The sequence below is a fragment of the Gadus macrocephalus genome, chromosome 4 (assembly GCF_031168955.1).
Source record: "Gadus macrocephalus chromosome 4, ASM3116895v1".
In the NCBI taxonomy this organism is placed as follows: domain Eukaryota; kingdom Metazoa; phylum Chordata; class Actinopteri; order Gadiformes; family Gadidae; genus Gadus; species Gadus macrocephalus.
The window spans coordinates 11656144-11676143 of NC_082385.1; the positions used below are offsets into that span (position 1 = coordinate 11656144).

At 46.6% G+C, this 20000-nt stretch overlaps 2 protein-coding genes and 1 long non-coding RNA gene across 3 annotated transcripts in view; 1 reads left to right on the forward strand and 2 right to left on the reverse strand.

Annotated features, from left to right (window-relative positions):
• Window positions 1-195: 195 nt before the first annotated feature.
• LOC132456061 (uncharacterized) lies at window positions 196-829 on the forward strand. Its single transcript, XR_009525376.1, has 2 exons — window positions 196-615; window positions 646-829. It is a non-coding gene; the product is annotated as an uncharacterized LOC132456061 (long non-coding RNA).
• Window positions 830-4084: 3255 nt separating this feature from the next.
• On the reverse strand, window positions 4085-17909 carry slc27a4 (solute carrier family 27 member 4). Its single transcript, XM_060050222.1, has 14 exons — window positions 17541-17909; window positions 16106-16267; window positions 13522-13732; window positions 12417-12600; window positions 11698-11856; window positions 11359-11428; window positions 11188-11279; window positions 10542-10651; window positions 9917-10126; window positions 9299-9425; window positions 8691-8828; window positions 7430-7594; window positions 6408-6554; window positions 4085-5535 (listed from the first exon to the last, which is right to left on the reverse strand). Exons 2-14 carry the CDS (start codon window positions 16264-16266, stop codon window positions 5378-5380), a joined length of 1932 nt encoding a protein of 643 aa, XP_059906205.1. The 5' UTR covers window position 16267; window positions 17541-17909; the 3' UTR covers window positions 4085-5377.
• A 1361-nt stretch (window positions 17910-19270) lies between these two features.
• swi5 (SWI5 homologous recombination repair protein) overlaps window positions 19271-20000 on the reverse strand; it is a 5080-nt gene continuing 4350 nt past the window's right edge. Inside the window, exon 5 of the mRNA XM_060050224.1 lies at window positions 19271-20000. This exon is cut by the window's right edge and continues 93 nt beyond it. The gene's annotated coding sequence lies outside the window, so the exon portion shown is untranslated.

Consider the following 20000-nt stretch of genomic DNA (forward strand, 5'->3'; position numbering starts at 1 on the left):
ATGACAAAAAGACCCAAGAAAATAACATATTTGAGCCGTTCAGCACAACTGAACTTGAAATGGAAAGAACAGAAACCCTCAGGTTTTCGTTTCATAAATCACCATTCCCATGGCCTGAAAACCCCTTACACAGAAACAACACGACAATTTTGATAATTTTTATTAATATTGATTTGCCATTTGCAACATTGCTTTTATGTCATTTTTCTTCAAAAGCATGATCTATACAGCTAGTCCTTTATGGGTACGAGGACATCAGTGTTTGTGTGTGTGAGTGAGTGTGACACACACACACACACACACACACACACATCCGCACACACATCTCACAAATCTCGCCTCCACGCACACTGCACATGCTAAGAGCTGCCGCCTGCACAAAAAAACAAACAAAAAAAATCACTCACACGCACACACTCACACGCACGCTCCCTTAGGTTGCCCCATGTTGATGTTCCTGAGTACCGCAAAACATTTTCTGAATAAAACGAAACATAAACATAAATAATAAAAGTGCAATGTATGAACGGACACACACCGTGGATCATTTGCCTGAGACCCGGTGAGACCAGAGAGAGGGAGAGAAGGACTAGCCGAAGTCACGGAGACCCTCAGGTCTTCCCTCTGATTCGGTTAGTGCATTAGAGAGTCGGGATGACATGAACAAATGACTCCCTATTCCTTCTCGTTTGGTCGCCAATTGATACGGATACTAAAATGTGTTGTGTGTGTTAATTACCATTCTATTGCTATTTGGTTTGTCAAAATAAAAAAAGTGTTGTGTCGTAAGGCAATGGTAGTGACATTCTTGATGAAAGGGAAGTTATTTTCTGACATCTAAAAGAGAAATGCAAGGGTTCAGCGCCCTCCTCTGGTCGAAGCGGGACTCGGAACCTCAACCATTATACAGTTCGTTTAATTAGAACCCACGACCTCCCCACCTCCTTTTGTACTTTGAACAAATGTTCATCAGTGGGGAAATTGGCAAGCAAATGCAACATAGGCGTCTGTCAATTTATTATATATATATATATATATATATATATATATATATATATATATATAAATAAACGGTACATGTGAACCATATTTTAAAGCCAGTAAAATGGCTTTACTTTCATCTGAATTTCCATAAGATTACAATGGCTGCATTTGATTAACCTCAACTCTTGCATGATAACACGACCAAGCTATGATTTCCACACAGAACAAAAAACAAATAGAGCAGTGACACACACTTAAACCGTAATCAACAGTTTAAAAAATAATTTAAAGTAATTCTTACAAAACAAAGTGTAAATTGAAACATCGTCAGATTGCTGTTTTTGACCCCCTGGTGGTCAGAATGAACAAGTGCAGGCCACAGATTCCGACGCGTCATTATATATCAGGCCGTGGTTCCCTTAATATGTAAATCAATTACACATTTAAACATCATCATCAGTCACATTGTCTTTTTAAAAACATTTGCGAGGACATTTAACACCATCATCAGTAGAAAAACTGATCGATTTCATTTTTTTTTTAAACAGAGCAACTGTGCCCGGGAGCATATTAAATTAAAGTGATTTAATAAATAAATGTTCATTTCTATTTTTCTAGAACGAAACCGGTATTTCAATTGGAAGATGGTTCTGATCAGGGACATTTTTCCAGAGGACATCAGCAAACAATATATCAAAGCTCCACGCCTGGATCACAAACTGTGACACAGCAAGTGTTGAAAAGTCTAATTCAGCCAATATAAAAACTAGCCTTAGACCACAACTCAACATACATCTGAAAGAGTTGCATTTCTTATGATTACCAGCTGCAATGGCAGATGTCAGTGCTGTGATATGTTCAAACACAATGACACACAAAATGCGCACGCACACACAACCAAAATAAACACCGTTAAGGGACTTAACCAACCAGAGTGTTTCCTATCAGGCTGTGTTGTGATGGAAGTCTCACTCACACGCCAAGTGGTCGAAGAGGGTGAAGGTTACAGGAGATGCATGAAGTTACCCTGAACAAACAGAACCCCTGGCCCACTACAGTGGGTGACAGGGAAAATAACCAGTCAGGTTGGTTTAAATGAAAATAAAATAACGTCAGTAAGTGAAGCGGCCAGAGCAGAGGGAGACACCGAAAGCACGACGGGCAGGAAATACAACAGGAGTGTGTTACCTAGGGAACGGAGTGTACGGGAGTGAGTTGCTTGAGGAACGGAGTGTACAGGAGTGCGTTGGGAACGGAGTGTACAGGAGTGCGTTGGGAACGGAGTGTACAGGAGTGCGTTGCTAAGGGAACAGGGGTAAAGGAGCAGACACAGAAGGTACAATCACCGCCAACTCCCACTCAGGAGGGTCAGGAAGCTGCAGGTATCTCCAAGCAAAACTTAAAAGTGTGACAGAATAAGCAGTCAGTATGATTCCAGTATGACTTTTTTGATTGCTATAATTTAGACTCGTGCAGACTGGTATGGTCCAAAATTTGTTGGAATTGGTTTAGTAGTTTAGCATCACCCAAATGCCTCAACCCAGACTGCAGACCAATAAAATAACTGAATCAATGAAATTAAATATACATCTGTCAGGGAATAGCTACTAAAAGCTGATCAAAAAATAATATCTTTACTGTGGGCCTCACTGTGGGATGCACATTTCTAACTATGTTGGTTGACTTTGAGTTGGATCGAACTACATATAAATGTTCCAAATAACCGTATAAATACTGGAATTATACACAATAAAAGGTAGAGTAGGGCCAGGGGGAATTAAAGGGAGCAATATTAGCACACGGGGAACAAACATGGGTTGACAGAGGAGAGAAAGCATGGGAGGATTGGTTTAGATGAGTGAATATCAGTAAAACGTGAGTAGGAGGCCAACAATACCCTCCTCCTCCCATACACAGTAGAGAAGCAGATAAAAGCTAGACCTAGGAGAGGTGGGAGGGCACAGGAGCTAGTGAACAGGGGCAAGTGAACGCACAGTCAGTGTTGCCAGATTGGGCGAGAAATCGGACCCAACATGGAAACACTGGCTGCAGCGCGCAGTAAGGCACATTGCTCTGTGTGTGGTTACTGATACGCATCCCCGGTTTTAAAAAACGGCAGACAACAGCTAAAGACCAAACAAACAAATAAAATCTATGGATGAAAAAGCAGGTTTTTTTTCTTTCCTTCTTGATCCTGTTAGAATATGTCCACCCTTCATAGGCTTCTTTATCCATTTTTCCTCTTTTGTTTTTCCGTTTTCTTTGGATCGTTTCGCTCACCCGTGTATTCATCGTCTTGGTATTCGGTTTGCAACAGCGTTGAATCCTCGATGAATTTGACCGTGAGTTTGGTTCTCGCTTCGTTCAATGGGAGCCTCTCTCTCTCTATAGGGTCGTGGAGAAACCAGAAGGTACACTATATGCCGCTTTTCCACTGCATGGTACCAGCTCGACACAACTCGACTCAGCTCGCATTTTTTGCGTTTCCACCGCGGTACCATGGTATCTGGTACCTGAAGTGGCTGCTTTTTCTAGTACCTACTCGCTCTAGGTTCCAAGCGAGCTGAGCCGATGCTAAAAGGTGACGTCGGCAGACGGCCGGCGACTGATTGGCCAGAGAGTTTGACGAAGTCACGAGAGCGACATGGCAACCATGCTGGTAACATCCATAGCAGCGCCGCAGCCAACATGTTCCACTTCTCCAACTTCTTCAACATGCCAGCTAATAATAGTAATGTGATCGATGTCCTCCATTGTTGTTATGTGGGTTCTGTCCATGCGTGGGTTGCGTATGTGTTGTTTGCGTCGCGTACACAAATACGTCACTGCCCTTTCGCGCAGCCGACCCCGCCCACGTCCAGGAGGTACTTTTTGCGGTGGAAAAGCACCCGTGCTGCTACCGTGTCGAGTCGTGTCGTGTCGAGTCGAGCTAAATGTGCGGTGGAAAAGCGGCACGGTGCCGCGTTTAAAACCATAAACCTGTACAATACGCCAAGAGAACCACACTATACAGCCGTTTCATAAACATCAATAAAAAATTTAAAAAAATACGACGGGGACTTAAAATTAAAAGGTTCATAAAATAATGAACACAGAAGGATCCCCATATTTCTGTTTACGGGCTTCCGTAGGAATGGCTGAAAAAGGGAAAAATTTTACTCTGTGTTCCGCAAATAAAATTTGGTGTACATTTTTGAGATGGCATTAAAAGAAATAAGGGTACACAGCACAATAACACTTCACAAGACAAACGCTGAGCCGTCTACTACAACAATATCATGAGTCACGCATACTTTAAATAGATCAACTTAAATATATTTGGTGTAATTTGGGGGGAAAGAAAAAAGGAAAATAAAAATAAAGAAAACTTTGTTTCACATCAGCCCTTGAGTTTGTCCTGTTATTGCACTGCCGATACCCGATCACTAGATCCCTATTTCACCAAAACAAATACAACCACTGGATTCCACGGACCATGGAGAAGAACGTGGCATTCACAAAGCCCTTCCCTTTTGGAGAACATCTCTTCTCAAGTCCTTTCCTCGCCGGCGTCAGGTTTTGTTGGTATAAGTCCATCGGGTACCTTGAGGGGGGAGAAGGTCCAAATCCTCCCTCCATGGCCCGGGCGAGGACGACGAGCGGGCAGGGAGGGGGAGCCCGTTGCTCTCACATCGTGGCTCATTGTGCAGGTTAACGTTTAAAGCAGAACCTCCAGTCTCTCCAGGAGGAGAGTGGGGTCGCCACCTGGTTCTCCTCGGTCTCTTTCTTTTGTTGCCATCCATCTGGTGTTGCAGTCTGGATACCAGGAACCCCCTCCCTCCCTCTCTCTCTCTCTCTCTCTCTCTCTCTCTCTCACTCTCTCCCCGTCTCCCTTTCAGCGGTGGAGCACGGAAAGCGTTGGGTGCTGTTTCGAGGGGGGGGGGGGGGGGGGGGTGTGTGCAGTCCAGCCATGGGGGGGAGGTGATGATGATACAGAGGAAGCGTCCTGCATTTGACTGTGTGTGTGTGTGTGTGTGTGTATTTGAGGCAGGCTGGAGGATTTCAAAATGTTTGGTTGCGTTTGATTGGTTACATGGTTGCTGTACCTCTCCTTGTTGTTCGGTGAGGTAGCGAGACGTGTTTATTTAGGGGGAGATTTGAGGAAAGGGGGAGCTGTGTGTGTATGTATGTGTGTGTGTGTGTGTCTGTCTCTGTGTGTACGACGGCGGTCTCCATCGAGACGATGAGGGAAAGTGGGGGGATCCTATGTTCTAGGCGTTTCCTTATAGTGGGCAAATGTGTTGTCAGTTGACCCCCGCTATCCTGGTCTCAGAGTTTTCATCTTCCCTGGGGTAATGTCTGTGTGTGGGCAGCTGTGTGTGTGCGAGTGTGTGTAGTGTCGGCGTCCCTGCGGTCACAACTTCTGTTTGCCGGCGAGGATGGAGCTGTACAGCTCCTCGCTAAGCTCCACATAGCGCCCCCTGCTGGGCTCCAGAAAGTACAGCTTGTCTGTCACCTCCCGGGGGTTGAAGCCCTCGCGACGCATCTCTGTCTTCTGGAACTTGTAGGTACCTGAAGGTGGGAGAGAGGGAGAGATAGAGAGAGAGAGAGAGAGAGAGAGAGAGAGAGAGGGAGAGAGAAATCATGTCAATTAAAAACGGAAATCAATTAATTAAGTTAGTAGGTAAGTACAATTTATTTATAAGGCACATTTAAAAACTCTTTTCACTGTCCAAAGTGCCGTACATAGTGCAAAAAGGCATATAAAAGAACACATACCACATACATAGACAGTACATGAAAAACATAAAAATAAACAACATATCACAAAAGGGGAGGAAAGGCCAGGGAGAGGAGGTGTGCTTTGAGCCCAGATTTAAAACTGGTGACGGAAGGAGCGTCTCTAATTGAAGGCGGCAGTTTGTTCCAAAGGCGGGGGGCAGCCACAGCAAAAGCCCTGTCGCCCCTCTGTTTTAATCTAGTGCGTGGAACGTGCAGGAGACCCGTACTACATGATCTAAGGGACCTGGGAGCTGAGTGGCGGTGGATGAGCTCTGTGATGTAGGGCGGGGCCAGGCCATTTAGGGCTTTAAAAACAACAAGTAGGGTTTTAAAATGAATTCTGTGCAGGATGGGCAACCAGTGGAGGGATGCTAGGATGGGGGTTATATGATCCCGCTGTCTGGATCCAGTCAGCAGCCTTGCTGCGGAGCTCTGGACCAGCTGAAGGCGAGAGAGGAGTGATTGAGGGAGTCCTAGGTAAAGGGAGTTGCAGTAATCCAGCCTTGATGTAATGAAGCGTGTATTACTTTTTCCAGATTGTGGAATGATAAATGGGGTTTCATTTTAGCAATGACTCTGAGCTTAATTAACATACATACAACTAATTCTCGGTTTAGATTTTCTTAAGAAAGCAATCAAACAAAACAAAATGGAGTACGTACCGGTCTTGTCGACTTGTGCGAGAAGGCGGAGGAAGACGGGCCGGGCGTAGGGAGGTAGAACCTTCTCCATGTCCTTCCCAAACTTCTCAAGGTCACAGGTATGGGAGGGGTCAGCGATGGCCGCCATGCCGCCTTTCCCCTCTGCCCCTAAGGCGGGAAAACACAAAGAAAAGAAGAAGATGAAAGACCACAGTGATGGACTGGAAATGTGGCCCCTAGCATGAACATGGCCTGGGTGGGTTCCACTCCCGCTGGTAGAGCAAGGCATTAATACTGCCAGGGTTGGGGGTTCCATTCCCACTGGCGCAACCTGTGATAACAATGAATGCACGTAGGGTAAAGTCAAATGCTTAGGATAACCGCATCCACTAAAAGCTGAAAATTATTATTTTGATCATATCAATTAATTAATTCAATGAATTTACCTTATGTCAATAAATTAAACAACTACATAAAAATTCCTCCTGATAAAAGGTTTGGTAAGGTTAAATCTCGGTAAAAACTGTGACTAGGGCCGAACGATTAATCGGATTCAAATCGAAATTGCGATGTAATAGAACTCGAAATGCGAATTGCAAAAGCTGCAATAAAAAAATAACAAAAAAACTTATTATATTTTTTGTGTGTTTTTTTTTTCTGTTTTTTTGGGGGGTTGTTTCCGTTACAGACTTGGAGATCAGTAAGATTTAGATTTATTTTCTTTTACAATTCAATAGTTACAAATATGTCATAATATCAATTCACCTCAGCACATCGGCCTGTCCTAAAGGAAAGAGCAGTTTACATGTAGACTGCTTCCAATGTTGTGCTGGTCATACTAAAGAATGATTTATGTTTTTTTTTGTGTGAATAATGCAGAACATAAGGAGCTTAATAAATTAAAAAAATGGCATATTAAATCGCAATCGCAATATTGGTCCAAATAATCACAACTAGATTATTTCCCAACATCGTTCAGCACTAACTGTGACACAAGGCCACTCATTGGACCACCTTAGTTGCGTTGAGAGAGGGACACCTACCTGGTACCTCCACGCCGTAGACCACCACGTCCTTCATGTCCAGCAGTCGGCTCAGTGTGCCCTCCACCTCGGTGGTGGACACGTTCTCCCCCTTCCAGCGGAACGTGTCCCCCGTGCGGTCCTTGAAGTACATGTAGCCACACTCGTCCATGATCAGGACGTCGCCTGGACACAGCGAGAGGAGGAGGAGGAGGAGGAGGAGGAAGAGGAGGAGGAGGAGGAGGGACGAGAGGGGGGAGGAAGGAGACAGGTGGAGGAGGAGGAGGAGAAGGAGGAGGAGGGAGACAGGTGGAGGAGGAGGAGGAGGAGGAGGAGGAGGAGGAAGAGGAGAAGGAGGAGGAGGGAGGAGAGGGGGGAGGAAGGAGACAGGTGGAGGAGGAGGAGGAGGAGGAGGAAGGACGAGAGGGACGAGGAAGGAGACAGGTGGAGGAGTAGGAGAAAGAGGAGGAGGAGGGACGAGGAGGAGGAGGAGGAGGAGGAGGGGGGAGAGGGGGGAGAAAGGAGACAGATGGAGGAGGAGGGGGGAGAGGGGGGAGGAAGGAGACAGGTGGAGGAGGCGGAGGAGGAGGAGGAGGAGGAGGAGGAGGAGGAGAAGGAGTTTGGACGAGAGGAAACAGAGGAGAAGGAGCGGGGGGGGGGGGCGAGAGGAGACAGAGGGGGAGTAGGATAGTTGGAGGGAGAAGGAGGGGGGGGATTTGGGGGGAGAAGGAGAGGGGTGGGAGTAGAGGAGAGAGAGGAGGAGGAGGAGTAGGAGAGGAGACAGAGGAGGAGGAGGAGTAGGAGAGGAGACAGAGGAGGAGGGTAAGCGATAGCAGGCTTGCACTTAGATGACATGTCATCTATAAGCAGATTTTCATGTTCTAAATCTGGCATTGAGTCGCTCCAAAATACAACTGGGCAAGGAGCAAAGCATAGCAACTGGTCAAGGAGCATCAGAAAATATCAGCTCTATTTTAGATTTGTGCATATTATTAGGTACATTTCAAAGATTGAGATCTTTGAACACGTCAGTTCATTGAGGTATGAGGTGGGTCTTCAAAAATTCCTGATGTGTGTGATAGTGAGCACATACACACACAATAGGACAGATGTTTACAATGGACAACATACACATGTTGCCTCAACAGTTTATAATGTGGGGCTGCTTTAGATTTAAATGGGTGGGCGATGAATGCATGGATCGATTATGTGAGTGAGTGAGTGAGGGAGTGAGGGAGTGAGGGAGGGAGGGAGGGAGGGAGGGAGTGCGTTTAACACGAACCAGACAAATAGGCGGTGTCTCCCTTCTCAAAGACACTGTTGGCAATCTTCTTGCTGGTTGCTGATTGGTTGACGTAGCCGTCGAACCTCCGCAGGGGGTCGTTCTGAATGATCCGGCCAACCAACTGGCCAGGCTCACCTGGGAGAGAGAGAGAGAGAGAGAGAGAGAGAGAGAGAGAGAGAGAGAGAGAGAGAGAGAGAGAGAGAGAGAGAGAGAGAGAGAGAGGGAGAGGGAGAGAGACAGAGACAGAGAGAGAGAAAGAGAAAGAGAGAGAGAGAGAGAGAGAGAGACAGAAAGAGAAAGAGAGAGAGAGAGAGAGAGAGAGAGAGAGACAGAGAGAAAGTGGGGTAAAGAGAGATAGCGAGAGAGGGATAGGTAGGTAGAGAGAGAGAGGGATAGGTAAAGAGTGATAAGGAGAGATGGACACGTAGAGAGAGAGAGAGAGGTAGTGATAGGGATAGGTAAAGAGAGATAGCGTATAGCAAGATAGCGAGAGCGAGGTTTAAAATTATTTTAATTAAGATATAAAGGTATATAGTCTACCTGGTTTACAGGGTATACAGACTGAACTGGTTTAAGGTATAGATATATAAAGGTGTATATCGTACCTGGTTTACAGGGTATACAGACTCCGTCAGGCCCTCTGATGAGCTCCATGCTCTCCTCGTCCACCTTCACCAGTCTGATGGGGTAGAAGTAAGGCAGGATCTGGCTGTTGAAGCCACACGCTCCCGTCTAGAGGGACAGATAAACCATTGTTGACGTGAGAGTTGGCTACAGATTCACTGATCCCCTCCAGTTAAAACAGGGACACAAACAACGCCTGGCTGTCCCTAATTTCTTAGGATTCGAGGATCCTGCCACCGCTTGGCATAACGAGACATCCTGACTGCTATTTTCCATAACCAGATCCAGGGTGAGAGACAAAGCTTGGCAGGCTGGCACAAATACATCCTTTTTCCTTCGTCCTCTCCAGAGAAAAGGACTAATTAAAAACTAACTTTGGATTCCGACCATGTGTCATAACATTTCATCCAATAAATGTGGTTCTGAGCTACTGACCAGCAGAAACGGGTTCGGAGCTTCAAACTGCATCGGCTCTAAAACCCTGCCCCTGGCCATCGTCCAGAGGGGGATACTAAACTCTTTTGCCCTGCTTGTCTCTTCATTCATTTACACCGGCCTCCGCCATCCCGTCGCCTGAGCACACCGGGCGCCCCCCTCACCTTGTTGTCGAAGTTGCCCAGGCTGCAGTTGCACTCGGTGGCGCCGTAGAACTCGGCGACCTGCGGGATGTTGAAGCGGCCCGTGAACTCCTCCCAGATGGACGTGCGCAGGCCGTTGCCCAGCGCCATGCGCACGCTGTGCTGCCGCTCCGTGTCCCGCAGGGGCTGGTTCAGCAGGTAGCGGCAGATCTCCCCGATGTACTGGACGATCTGGGGGAGGGCGGACACGGAGGAGGAGTCACTCCTTTGGCTTTGACAGCGATGGCTGCGACGACCGACCGGGAGTTTGATGGTGAATAATTTGTCATTTATCCGGTAAAATCGTTCACGGCGCATAGCATTGAATATTAAATAAGGTGGCTGTCCCTGTGTTATAAAATGGGTGCTTTCGTTCATCGAAGTATGGGGTCGGTTATTTGCGTCGGGCAAATAACCGACCCCATACTTCGATGAACATTCTTATACATTTTTACGTTTCCAAATGTAAATAATCATTAACGGCAACCCTGAGTCTGATTAATCTTAAACTGTGTACGGCACAATGACCTAAAGGGAGAGGGGTGATGAGAGTGGGACTCCACCAGAGGGGCCGGGTGGCGCGTGGCGCGGCCCGTCACCAGCTTACCGTACAGTTGTACTTCACGCAGTCGTCCCAGAAGCGCGAGGCGGAGAACTTCTTCTTGATGACGACGGTCATCCCGTGGATGATGCACTGGCCCACGCCCACGATGTTACCTGCAGAAAGAGAGAAGGGACGTCAGGAATGAGGATGAGGGAGTCCTGTCATATGGGAGTGCAACTATGTAGTAATGGCCTCCATCATTTTATGGTGTGTATATGCATTCATGATTACAGCTCAGTAGTTCAGTTCTTCGTATCATACACAATACACTCGCACACATTGCCACAGTAGTGTAGTGGTAGGTGGACACACACATTATGAATAGTACTAAACACACACACAAACACCCACACAATACCTGCATAGTGGTACACATATACACACGCTCACTAAACCTTTCGATTGGTACGCACGCGTTTGCACACAAACGCGGACACACTCCCACAGTATACCTGTGAGGGTGGTAAACACTCATGTGCAAACACACACACACACACACACATATACACACAGAGTATACCTGCAGAATGGTACAAAAGTGTGGCACACACAGATGTGCACACACCCACACACACAGTATACTCTCAGAGAGTGGCATACACACATGTGCATACAGACACAGACACAGACACAGACACAGACACTATACCTGCAGAGTGGTACAGCGGGAGGCAGTCATACATAACATCGTCGGATCTCATTCTGAAGCCGTAATACACCAGGGCAGCCATGCGATAGTACCTAAGACACAAGGAGTGGTCAGTACCTCACACAGCACCGTGGGGAACAGTGTGACCAAACACATCGAGAACAGCTCTACCTGCTATGGACCACGATGGCGGCTTTAGGCATCCCTGTGGTTCCTGACGTGTAGATGTAGAACAAGCGGTCTGAAGAACACACAAAGGATTACTGGGACAATCAGAACGTCCAAAGTCTGTCGTAACGAAAGCTTATTAATCACTAAGCCTCTAAAGCTTGCAGATGATTCAGGTGGATTGTAAGTTTCTTTAGCAACGTTTGCTATTCATTCGCCTCAAATTCATCCTAGTTTCAGGTGAATCAGTTCTTTCTGGGGTCACTGTAACAGTTAAGGAGGGATACTTTTGACCCCTGACACCTGATTGGCTCATGGCTTTTGATTGACAGTTCCTCTGACCTGTGAAACAGCGGTCAGGCCGGCTGGGCAGGTGGGTCTTGGCCGCCTCCAGTAAGGGTTCTAGGCACTCTGTCCCCTGGGGGACCTGCTGGGGGTCCCAGTCCCCGGAGCAGAACATTTGGACCGTGCTCTCCATGGACGCGTGGACCTCACACATCGCTGCAGAGCGGAACACAAACAGACAAAGTTACATCGCAGAATAGCGTTTGAATAGCTCACTCAAGGACGAACGGACTACTGTGGTACGATGGACACAGAGGACGGAAACCGGCACTATGGAACCTGAACAGTGCAGCAATCTCTTGCTGAATATAAAGTTTAATAATCATATAATAAATGATCTATTAAGTGCCTTGAACTGCGCCGTTATGCGCAACGTCACTTTCTGTCCCCCCCCTTCACGTCATATCAAACCCTCCCATCCCGGTCCATTCTGTCTTTTTGTCCTCTGACCCAACTTTGGCAGTGACGGTGCAGGTTGCCTGTACCGACTGAATGTCAAGCTGGCTCAGGAGCAGACGACCGCTACCTCTGCACCCCCCCCCCCCCTCTCTGCACCCCCCCCCCCTCCACACATTCATCACAGGGCAGACGGCAGACAGGAGTTCAAGCCTGTGGCATCACACCGAGGCCGGCAGGTGGATGACGACCAGGTCTTCCATGGGTGGTCCGTTGCAGACCATCATCATATCCCCCCCCTCTCCCATCCCCGGACGTACCACTGGTGAGCTCCGAGCCGAACACCACGGCCTTGGCGTTGGAGATGCCGACGCAGTGCACCAGGGCCTCCAGCCTCAGGTTGAAGTTGATGAGGGCGGCCTCCACGCCGATCTTGGCCATGCCCAGCCACAGGCCCACGTACTGGGGCCGGTTCTCCATGAACAGGGCCACCACGTCGCCATCCTGGAGCCCACCCGCAACAACAACAACAACAGAGTGCTTTAGAGATACACAATGGTTGATATTTACTTTAGAATATTTCAAATAATTAGATTCCACATATTGGCTCTCTTTCTTCATACATTTTTTAAGATTCATCACATGCATTTTGGTGACTTAGGTGGAGAATAAGTAGCATCATAGTAAAAAATTAATAAAAATAGAGTAAAAGCCTTTAGATATAGCGTTTCCGTGAATGATTGATGACTAAAGACTCCCTTACCGTAAATCAAATATTTTAACGGCGGATTGTAAATAACTGGCTTACATTTGCCAAGTAACCTGGTAACCGAGTAAACAGATGGAGGGCCTGGCAACTGTCCTGAATGGACCCGGCGTGCTGTTTAAGGCCCCGTCCACACGAAGCCGAAACAGGCGAAACCGTTACGGTTTCGATCTATCCGGTTTCGCAGTATCTCCGTAAAGACGAAGCCAAGCGAAAAGGAGCGCTGCTTCTGCTACAGAAATCCTTGTTGTTGTGAGTTCTGAGACTCCGCGGGCTTAACAGTCATTGGCTAGAGGGTCGAGGGGTGGGCCGATGACGTCATGGTTTACGGTTTCAGTCGGTTTCAGGCGTCCACACGAATCCAAAACGAAACCGGGTAGATTTGAAACCACCTCCGAGGGTGGTTTCAGAAGTTTGCGGTTTCGGTCAGCGGATTCGCCGGCTTCGTGTGGACGGAAGGCCGAACCGTACAAGACCTTTGCGGTTTCGCCATGAAATCGGCTTCGTGTGGACGGGGCCTTATACAGGCTCCTCCTCTCCTGACAACACGTCAACAAATGACTAGCACACACAGGCTATTCTTCACTCAGAGGCGTGATCGTTTAGTTGAACCAATTCCGCATGGTACATGCTACATGCTACGGGGGGTGTTGGCCCACCTTGAACCCCCGCTGGAGGAGCAGGTTGGCCACCCGGTTGGAGTACTCATCCAGCTGCCTGAAGCTCCACTTCTCCCCGCTGCCCTCGAAGATGAGCGCCGTCTTGTCGCCGAAGCGCTGTACGGTCTCGGCGAAGATCTTGGGGATGGTGTTCTTCTCTTTGAGGTGACGCCGGACGTTGAGCTTCACCTGCAGCAGGACGAACGCCGCACTGAGAGAGAGAGAGAGAGAGAGAGAGAGAGAGAGAGAGAGAGAGAGAGAGAGAGAGAGAGAGAGAGAGAGAGAGAGAGAGAGAGAGAGAAAGAGAGAGAGGGGTAAAGAGAGAGGGGTAAAGAGAGAGAGGGATAGTTAATTAGTGATAAGGTGAGAGAGGTACGTAGAGAGTGAGAGAGGTAGTGATAGGGATAGGTAAAGAGAGATAGCGCGAGGGATAGGTAGAGAGAGGGATAGGTAAAGTGACAAGAGAGAGAGAGAGAGAGAGAGAGAGAGAGAGAGAGAGAGAGAGAGAGAGAGAGAGAGAAAGAGGGGTAAAGAGAGATAGCGAGAGAGGGATAGGTAGTTAGAGAGAGAGAGGGATAGGTAAAGAGTGATAAGGAGAGATGGATACGTAGAGAGAGAGAGAGAGGTAGTGATAGGGATAGGTAAAGAGAGATAGCGTATAGCAAGATAGCGAGAGAAAGGGATAGTGAGATAGCAAGATAGCGCAAGAGAGACAATAAATAATCTGTCAGATAGCTTACATTGCTAATTAGCTCCAGTGAGTAGCATATGACTCATAACTTGTTCTCCACAGCGTTATGCAGAACAGTAATGTTACCTTTATTAACGTTTTTAAATAATACCAAATGTTTACCAAATGTGTTAAAACCAGATAATGGTCATCAATAAATAGTCAAATAAAACATATCTAATATATAAGGTAGACGTTATAACCACACTCTTTCTGAGCTACACAAGATCACAAAAATGAATATCCATTCAAACATTTTGAGTACAATCATGTGGGCACCATAATGATGGTAACTAAACCAACAATCACTACAGCAGCGGTAAAGTACCCACAATGCAACGCGAGGGACCCATAAAGATATCCTAGAACATGTGTTGGGAGTGTGTGCAACAATAAAAAAAAAAGCTGCTGACGCAGAAGGTCAACAGATATATAGGGCCTCAATTAAACGTTCAGTTTAACATTCATATCAATCACACAAAAGAGAGGGGTGTGTAAGGTGTTCCGTTTCTGTTCTCATCTGCTGTATTGATAATGATACAATGATGATAGGGGTTGTAAAATACTAATGGAGCCACCCAAGCACAACAAGGGCAAAGGGTGAGGCTGATGGAGACATCGCTAAGTGAGTGAATCTGAAATGCTATCTGAATTGCAGATAGCATCTGATCTCATGGTCAATCGTCTGGTTATGGAGCATTAATGGCCACAATGAGATGAGCGGGGCAACATGGCTGTGATCATTGAACTTTTATAAAGTTATCGAACAAAGGTCCCACTCTTTTTTAAACATGTTCAAGCTGATAATGACAAGGGTCAAAGGCCACTAGGAGCTGGAGGAGATCTACACAAGATGATATCATTGATTCAATACCAATAAATGATTTAACTTTTAACCCAATCATCACCATTCAATCTTTTTACTTTCCCTTAAAACGTTCATCGTTTTGTAATGATTCCCGTAAACGGGGTGAAAATGATGAAATGCTATGATGAAATATACTAAAAAAATTCTGCAATGATTTAGGGGCATACCTTCTACTAGCCGCTAAATACGACGGCAGGCAGGGAAGAGGAAGTGGAAACTTTAGCCAACCATAATAATGACCTTAGTGGCTGTATTCAAAGAGCGCAGCCGTTCACCAGGAATGTCACTCAGGGGATGTTTACTTGGGGTTCAACTGGGGTTGTTTAGACGGTTTTATCATACACCAGATCACTGCTCCTCTGCCGTCGCAACATCAGAAATAGCCACCTTTTATTAACTTCCTATTTCGGTGTTATGACTTCAGTAACATGTGGAAATCTGGTTAATAACACAATAATAACATGTTTTGACCGCCACAAGGTCAAAGGACACCCCTCCCCCCACCTACACGCCTCTTCTTGAAAACAATATCCTACCAGACCTTTGTTATACACTGGGAGAGGCTGTTGGGCTACTGCTGAAATATGCCACTCTCCTGGTTGCTAGGCAAACACAAATGTCCTTAGAAAACAATAAAATGCACACACAGACAGACACAGACATTGACACACACACATACATACATACATACATACATACATACATACATACATACATACATACATACATACATACATACATACATACATACATACATACATACATACATACATACATCATAAATAAATACACACTCAAATACCACAACTTTCTCCAACTTTTCCAATCTAAGCATTCAGCTATAAACAAGCTTTTGATGACTTTGGGAATCCTGTAGCAAATTGTTTCCACTTGCCCTGCTCAATATAGAAGGGACAGTGTAATAATAGACAGCGAGCTGGCTGATAAGCAGCACTGAGGGGTGTGTATTGTCATGCATCCCTTACTGGAGGTCTCGGCTGATGGTTTTGGCAAATATCCGCAGGGAGCTCCATCCCCCTGAGCCCAGGTAGAAGATGAGGGTGGCCGGGACCACCTGAAGCCAGGGGAAGCCCACCACCAGCCTCAGCGACAGCAGTAGGGCCGCGCAACACGCGAGATGCAGCATCCTGCAAGAAACACACACGCGGGCTACACATGAGTAACTGGAGCGCAAGGATGCATAATTTATTCTGATCGGCATCCAACGAAATAGCGGTTTTGCTAAAATAACCGCGAATCCCAGGTCGAAATGAAGTTTGATTACAAAGGAGCCTGGGCTTGTGATTGAGGGGGTGTCGAAGAAGTGCTTCTGGAAACGGTCTGGCAGAAAGAAAATAATGCTCTGTTCTTTTCTGTTCTAGGGCTCATGTACATCCAGTCTCTCTACATTGCTGACTCAGTTCAACTCCGTTGGTCTCATTATAACAGTGTTTCGCATGAGGGGGGCCTGCTGACTTAATATGACTTACAGGAAATCAAGAGAACGGAGGGGAGAGAATATTTGGCACTGTACTACCTGATAGGCTGAAACACGAGCCTACAGCTGCCAATAGGATCGAATATCCAATTCTGTATCCACAGCACATTTCGAAAATACCCGCGGTGAATACCGAAGAATACTGGCATTGCGTCCAGTCTCGATGTATGCATTAATGCATACATTACGAGGACGTGAAACAATAATAGATATAAATAGCCGAAGAGCTTTTGGAATGTAAAACATATGGTCATTATCATCCTAATGAGGATGTCAATGTGTGAACGGTTAAGCCACGAATAGCTAGGCCTAACCTCATACTACATCGCATGTGTTCGCCTCCATTGGGATGCTAGATCAGGCCACTTCACATCGTAAAGATCTCTATCATTAGCTGCCGCTACACCCGGAAATTTAAAAGGCGCGCGGCGTCATATTGCGGTAGTACTGGGCTCCTATGGTGGGACCATCAATGGTCCAATACATTCTCTATGCAAGGCGGGTCATCTGTGCTTTTGAAAACAAAAATAGTAAACCAGTTTGATGGTGGTTATATCTATGAAAGACACACGCCTGACTGGATGCGCAACCAACTGCGCAGCGGCTTAGCATTGCACGGTGGACCCCGGGCTTCACAACCAGAGGCAGCCCCTCACACACACTCACTGATCCACTCATGATTTATCAACGAACGGCCATAAACGGTTTTGCTCAAACCTTGAATCGTAACGCCATCTACGACATGCCGAGACAGTGCTGTACCTTCCAGGCATGAACGGGCAAGGTTGACGGGAGGACAAGAGGGAACGGCGTCTGAGCACATTGTGAATAATAAAGGACCTCTATGTGCGGGAAGCAGGCGCTGTTTGTGGGGGTGGGGGGGAACGCACGATATTTCTGGTCTTGGCAGTGGGAAAACTCACCTTGTATTGCGCCCACTATCTAGCAGCACTTTAAATATCCGACGTGGAGCTGGTCGTGTAGCGGGAGAGCACCTTGATCGGCTTATCTGCTGGCCTCGTCCGCCGCGCCTCCGCCGCTACTCTTCTGCTCGCTGACTCTCGCTGCTGGACAGAAACGCGCACAACACGCGAGCCTCCCGCCGACGAGATCAAAATGTAAATTCTTCCGGTCCCCCCCGCGGTTAGACTTTGTCCCTATACGCAGCATCCGCGTATTGTCATCCCCTATATCAATTTTTGATTCATTGTACCAGATAACGCGATCCCTTCACCGTAATTCAAATGACCTTATCGTTTTCTTAGTAAGGCCCGCCCCCCCATGAACGTGAGGGCAAATGGGTGTTAAGAACAAGCGGCGACTGACGGGAGACAGCGCCAACCCAATTGCCGCGTTTCGCACATTGCATCCGCTCGGGGCGGGGTTAGCGGAAAAAGGAAAACGCTGGCCGTGCTTCTGCCGACCGATAATGACCGGGGCTCATCGGTGTGGCTTCCACCCGGTAGTGACAAGACCTTGCTGCATAGCTGTGTCGTAAATGGTAAACGGGGCCTCCGGTAGCGTGAGGTAGGGTGGTTGATGGGGTGGGGTGCGTAGTCACACCACTCCCGTCACACGTCATAACGCTCATTCATGTCTTGACCAACAGATGTGCTGCAAATGCAGATGTCAAGGAAATAGAGCAGCGAGGGTCCGTGCGTGAATGGGAAAATACCTTTCCGCTATTATAAAATAATAACGAGCTTGTTGTAAATAATACATTATATTGCACTATTAATAACGGCACAGTGCAATGGTTAGATAAACATGAATGTCATCTTGAATGAAATGAATATACCATTAAATTCATGTAAGTTAAAAACTGAAACGCACGAGCAATACATTTGTTGGCAGAAACTGATGTGTGTGAATCTGCGCATATTCAAACGAAACGATATTCTCTATGGCTTGCATTGGAGTTGGAGCCTGAGCAATGGTTTGGCACACGGGTGGGCCGAAGAATTCCCCCCACATATACGCACGCAAATACACACGCACGCACAAACTGCCACACAGCCACACACACACTCAGCATTATTGTGAAAGCACACACTCAGGCTGTTCAACTGATAATGACCCGGGTCTCGGAACAGCTCCGTCAGTAGAAACATTATCAGCTGCGGCTGGACGGATAAGGGCGCGGATCTATGAAGAACAGTGTCATTGTACGAGAAGAACGTGTTTGTATATTATTTGTATTGTTTAATGTGTAAAGTAAAGACCATTCATGATTCATCATCAAACCATAAGCTTGTGTTTTCCTTTTACTATGGTAGAAGGAATTATGAAAACTATTATTTTTCAAACACATTTAAAGATCCACTAATATTAAGCCAATAAAAAAAAAATATGAAGAAAGAGTGAAACCGGTTGCACAAAATATAATGCATACATTAGTATGTATTATACTAACGTATAATATAATTGACTGCCGAGCAGTAAGCCAGGGAGCCCCAGGCAGTAGGCAGCAGCCACAGGGCAGAGGGGAGGATGTGAGCTGAGGTTTGGGGTTGAGGGCGGTCGAGTGGTGGTTTGGGGTGAAGGCCGGGTTAAATTGGAATCCCAGTTACGGGTGCAAGTTGTCATGAGACAAAATCGGCATGTCTTTTTTTTTTCATTACAGCAGCATGAGCAAATCAGCAACCCAGCAAAGTTCTGTATGAGACTTGAGTCACTTTACAATCAAAGTTTGGAGCAAACAAGAAACAGTACCATTTCAAACATCAGAACACATTCACAATTTCCATATATGGTTGAAACTATCTTGTATTTTAAATCAAACAAAGTTCAACAATCTGCGTTGCAAAATAACACAAAACACATGATGATGATCATGTAGTACAGATGATGTAACACACAGATAATACAAACACAGCTTAAAGCAACTTTCCCAACCCCACAGAAACAGGCGTTGCTCACACCACTTAACTCACAAGATAACGTGAACTCGGCCGTTTGAAACAAACAAGCCCCTTGGACGATGCAGAAGGCTGAGGGGACTGATTAGCTTTTGTGCCATTAATCCCGCATACAGTAAACACAAAAGCTGCTCAGTCTCATTACTTCTCACCCATACAAGTTCAGAAACATTCATGGGTCAGTGGCAGAACTTAAGAACCAACTAAACAAACACTAAATAATAACAATAACACAGAACATAAACGTTGGGTAGTCCGGCTTGGGACTTAACCCATACGAGTCATGAAGCTCTCTGCACAGGGGTCAAACCCCTCAACGACACCCAGAGAACGAGTCGGATTCTTCAAACCCGTTTTTCGTGCTCAGCGAGTATCGTTCGCGTTACAACAAAACATAACTTCGCGTCCTGTCATTCGTCACGTCGTACGTTCCCCGTGAGGTATGGTTAACATCACCAGCCGCGT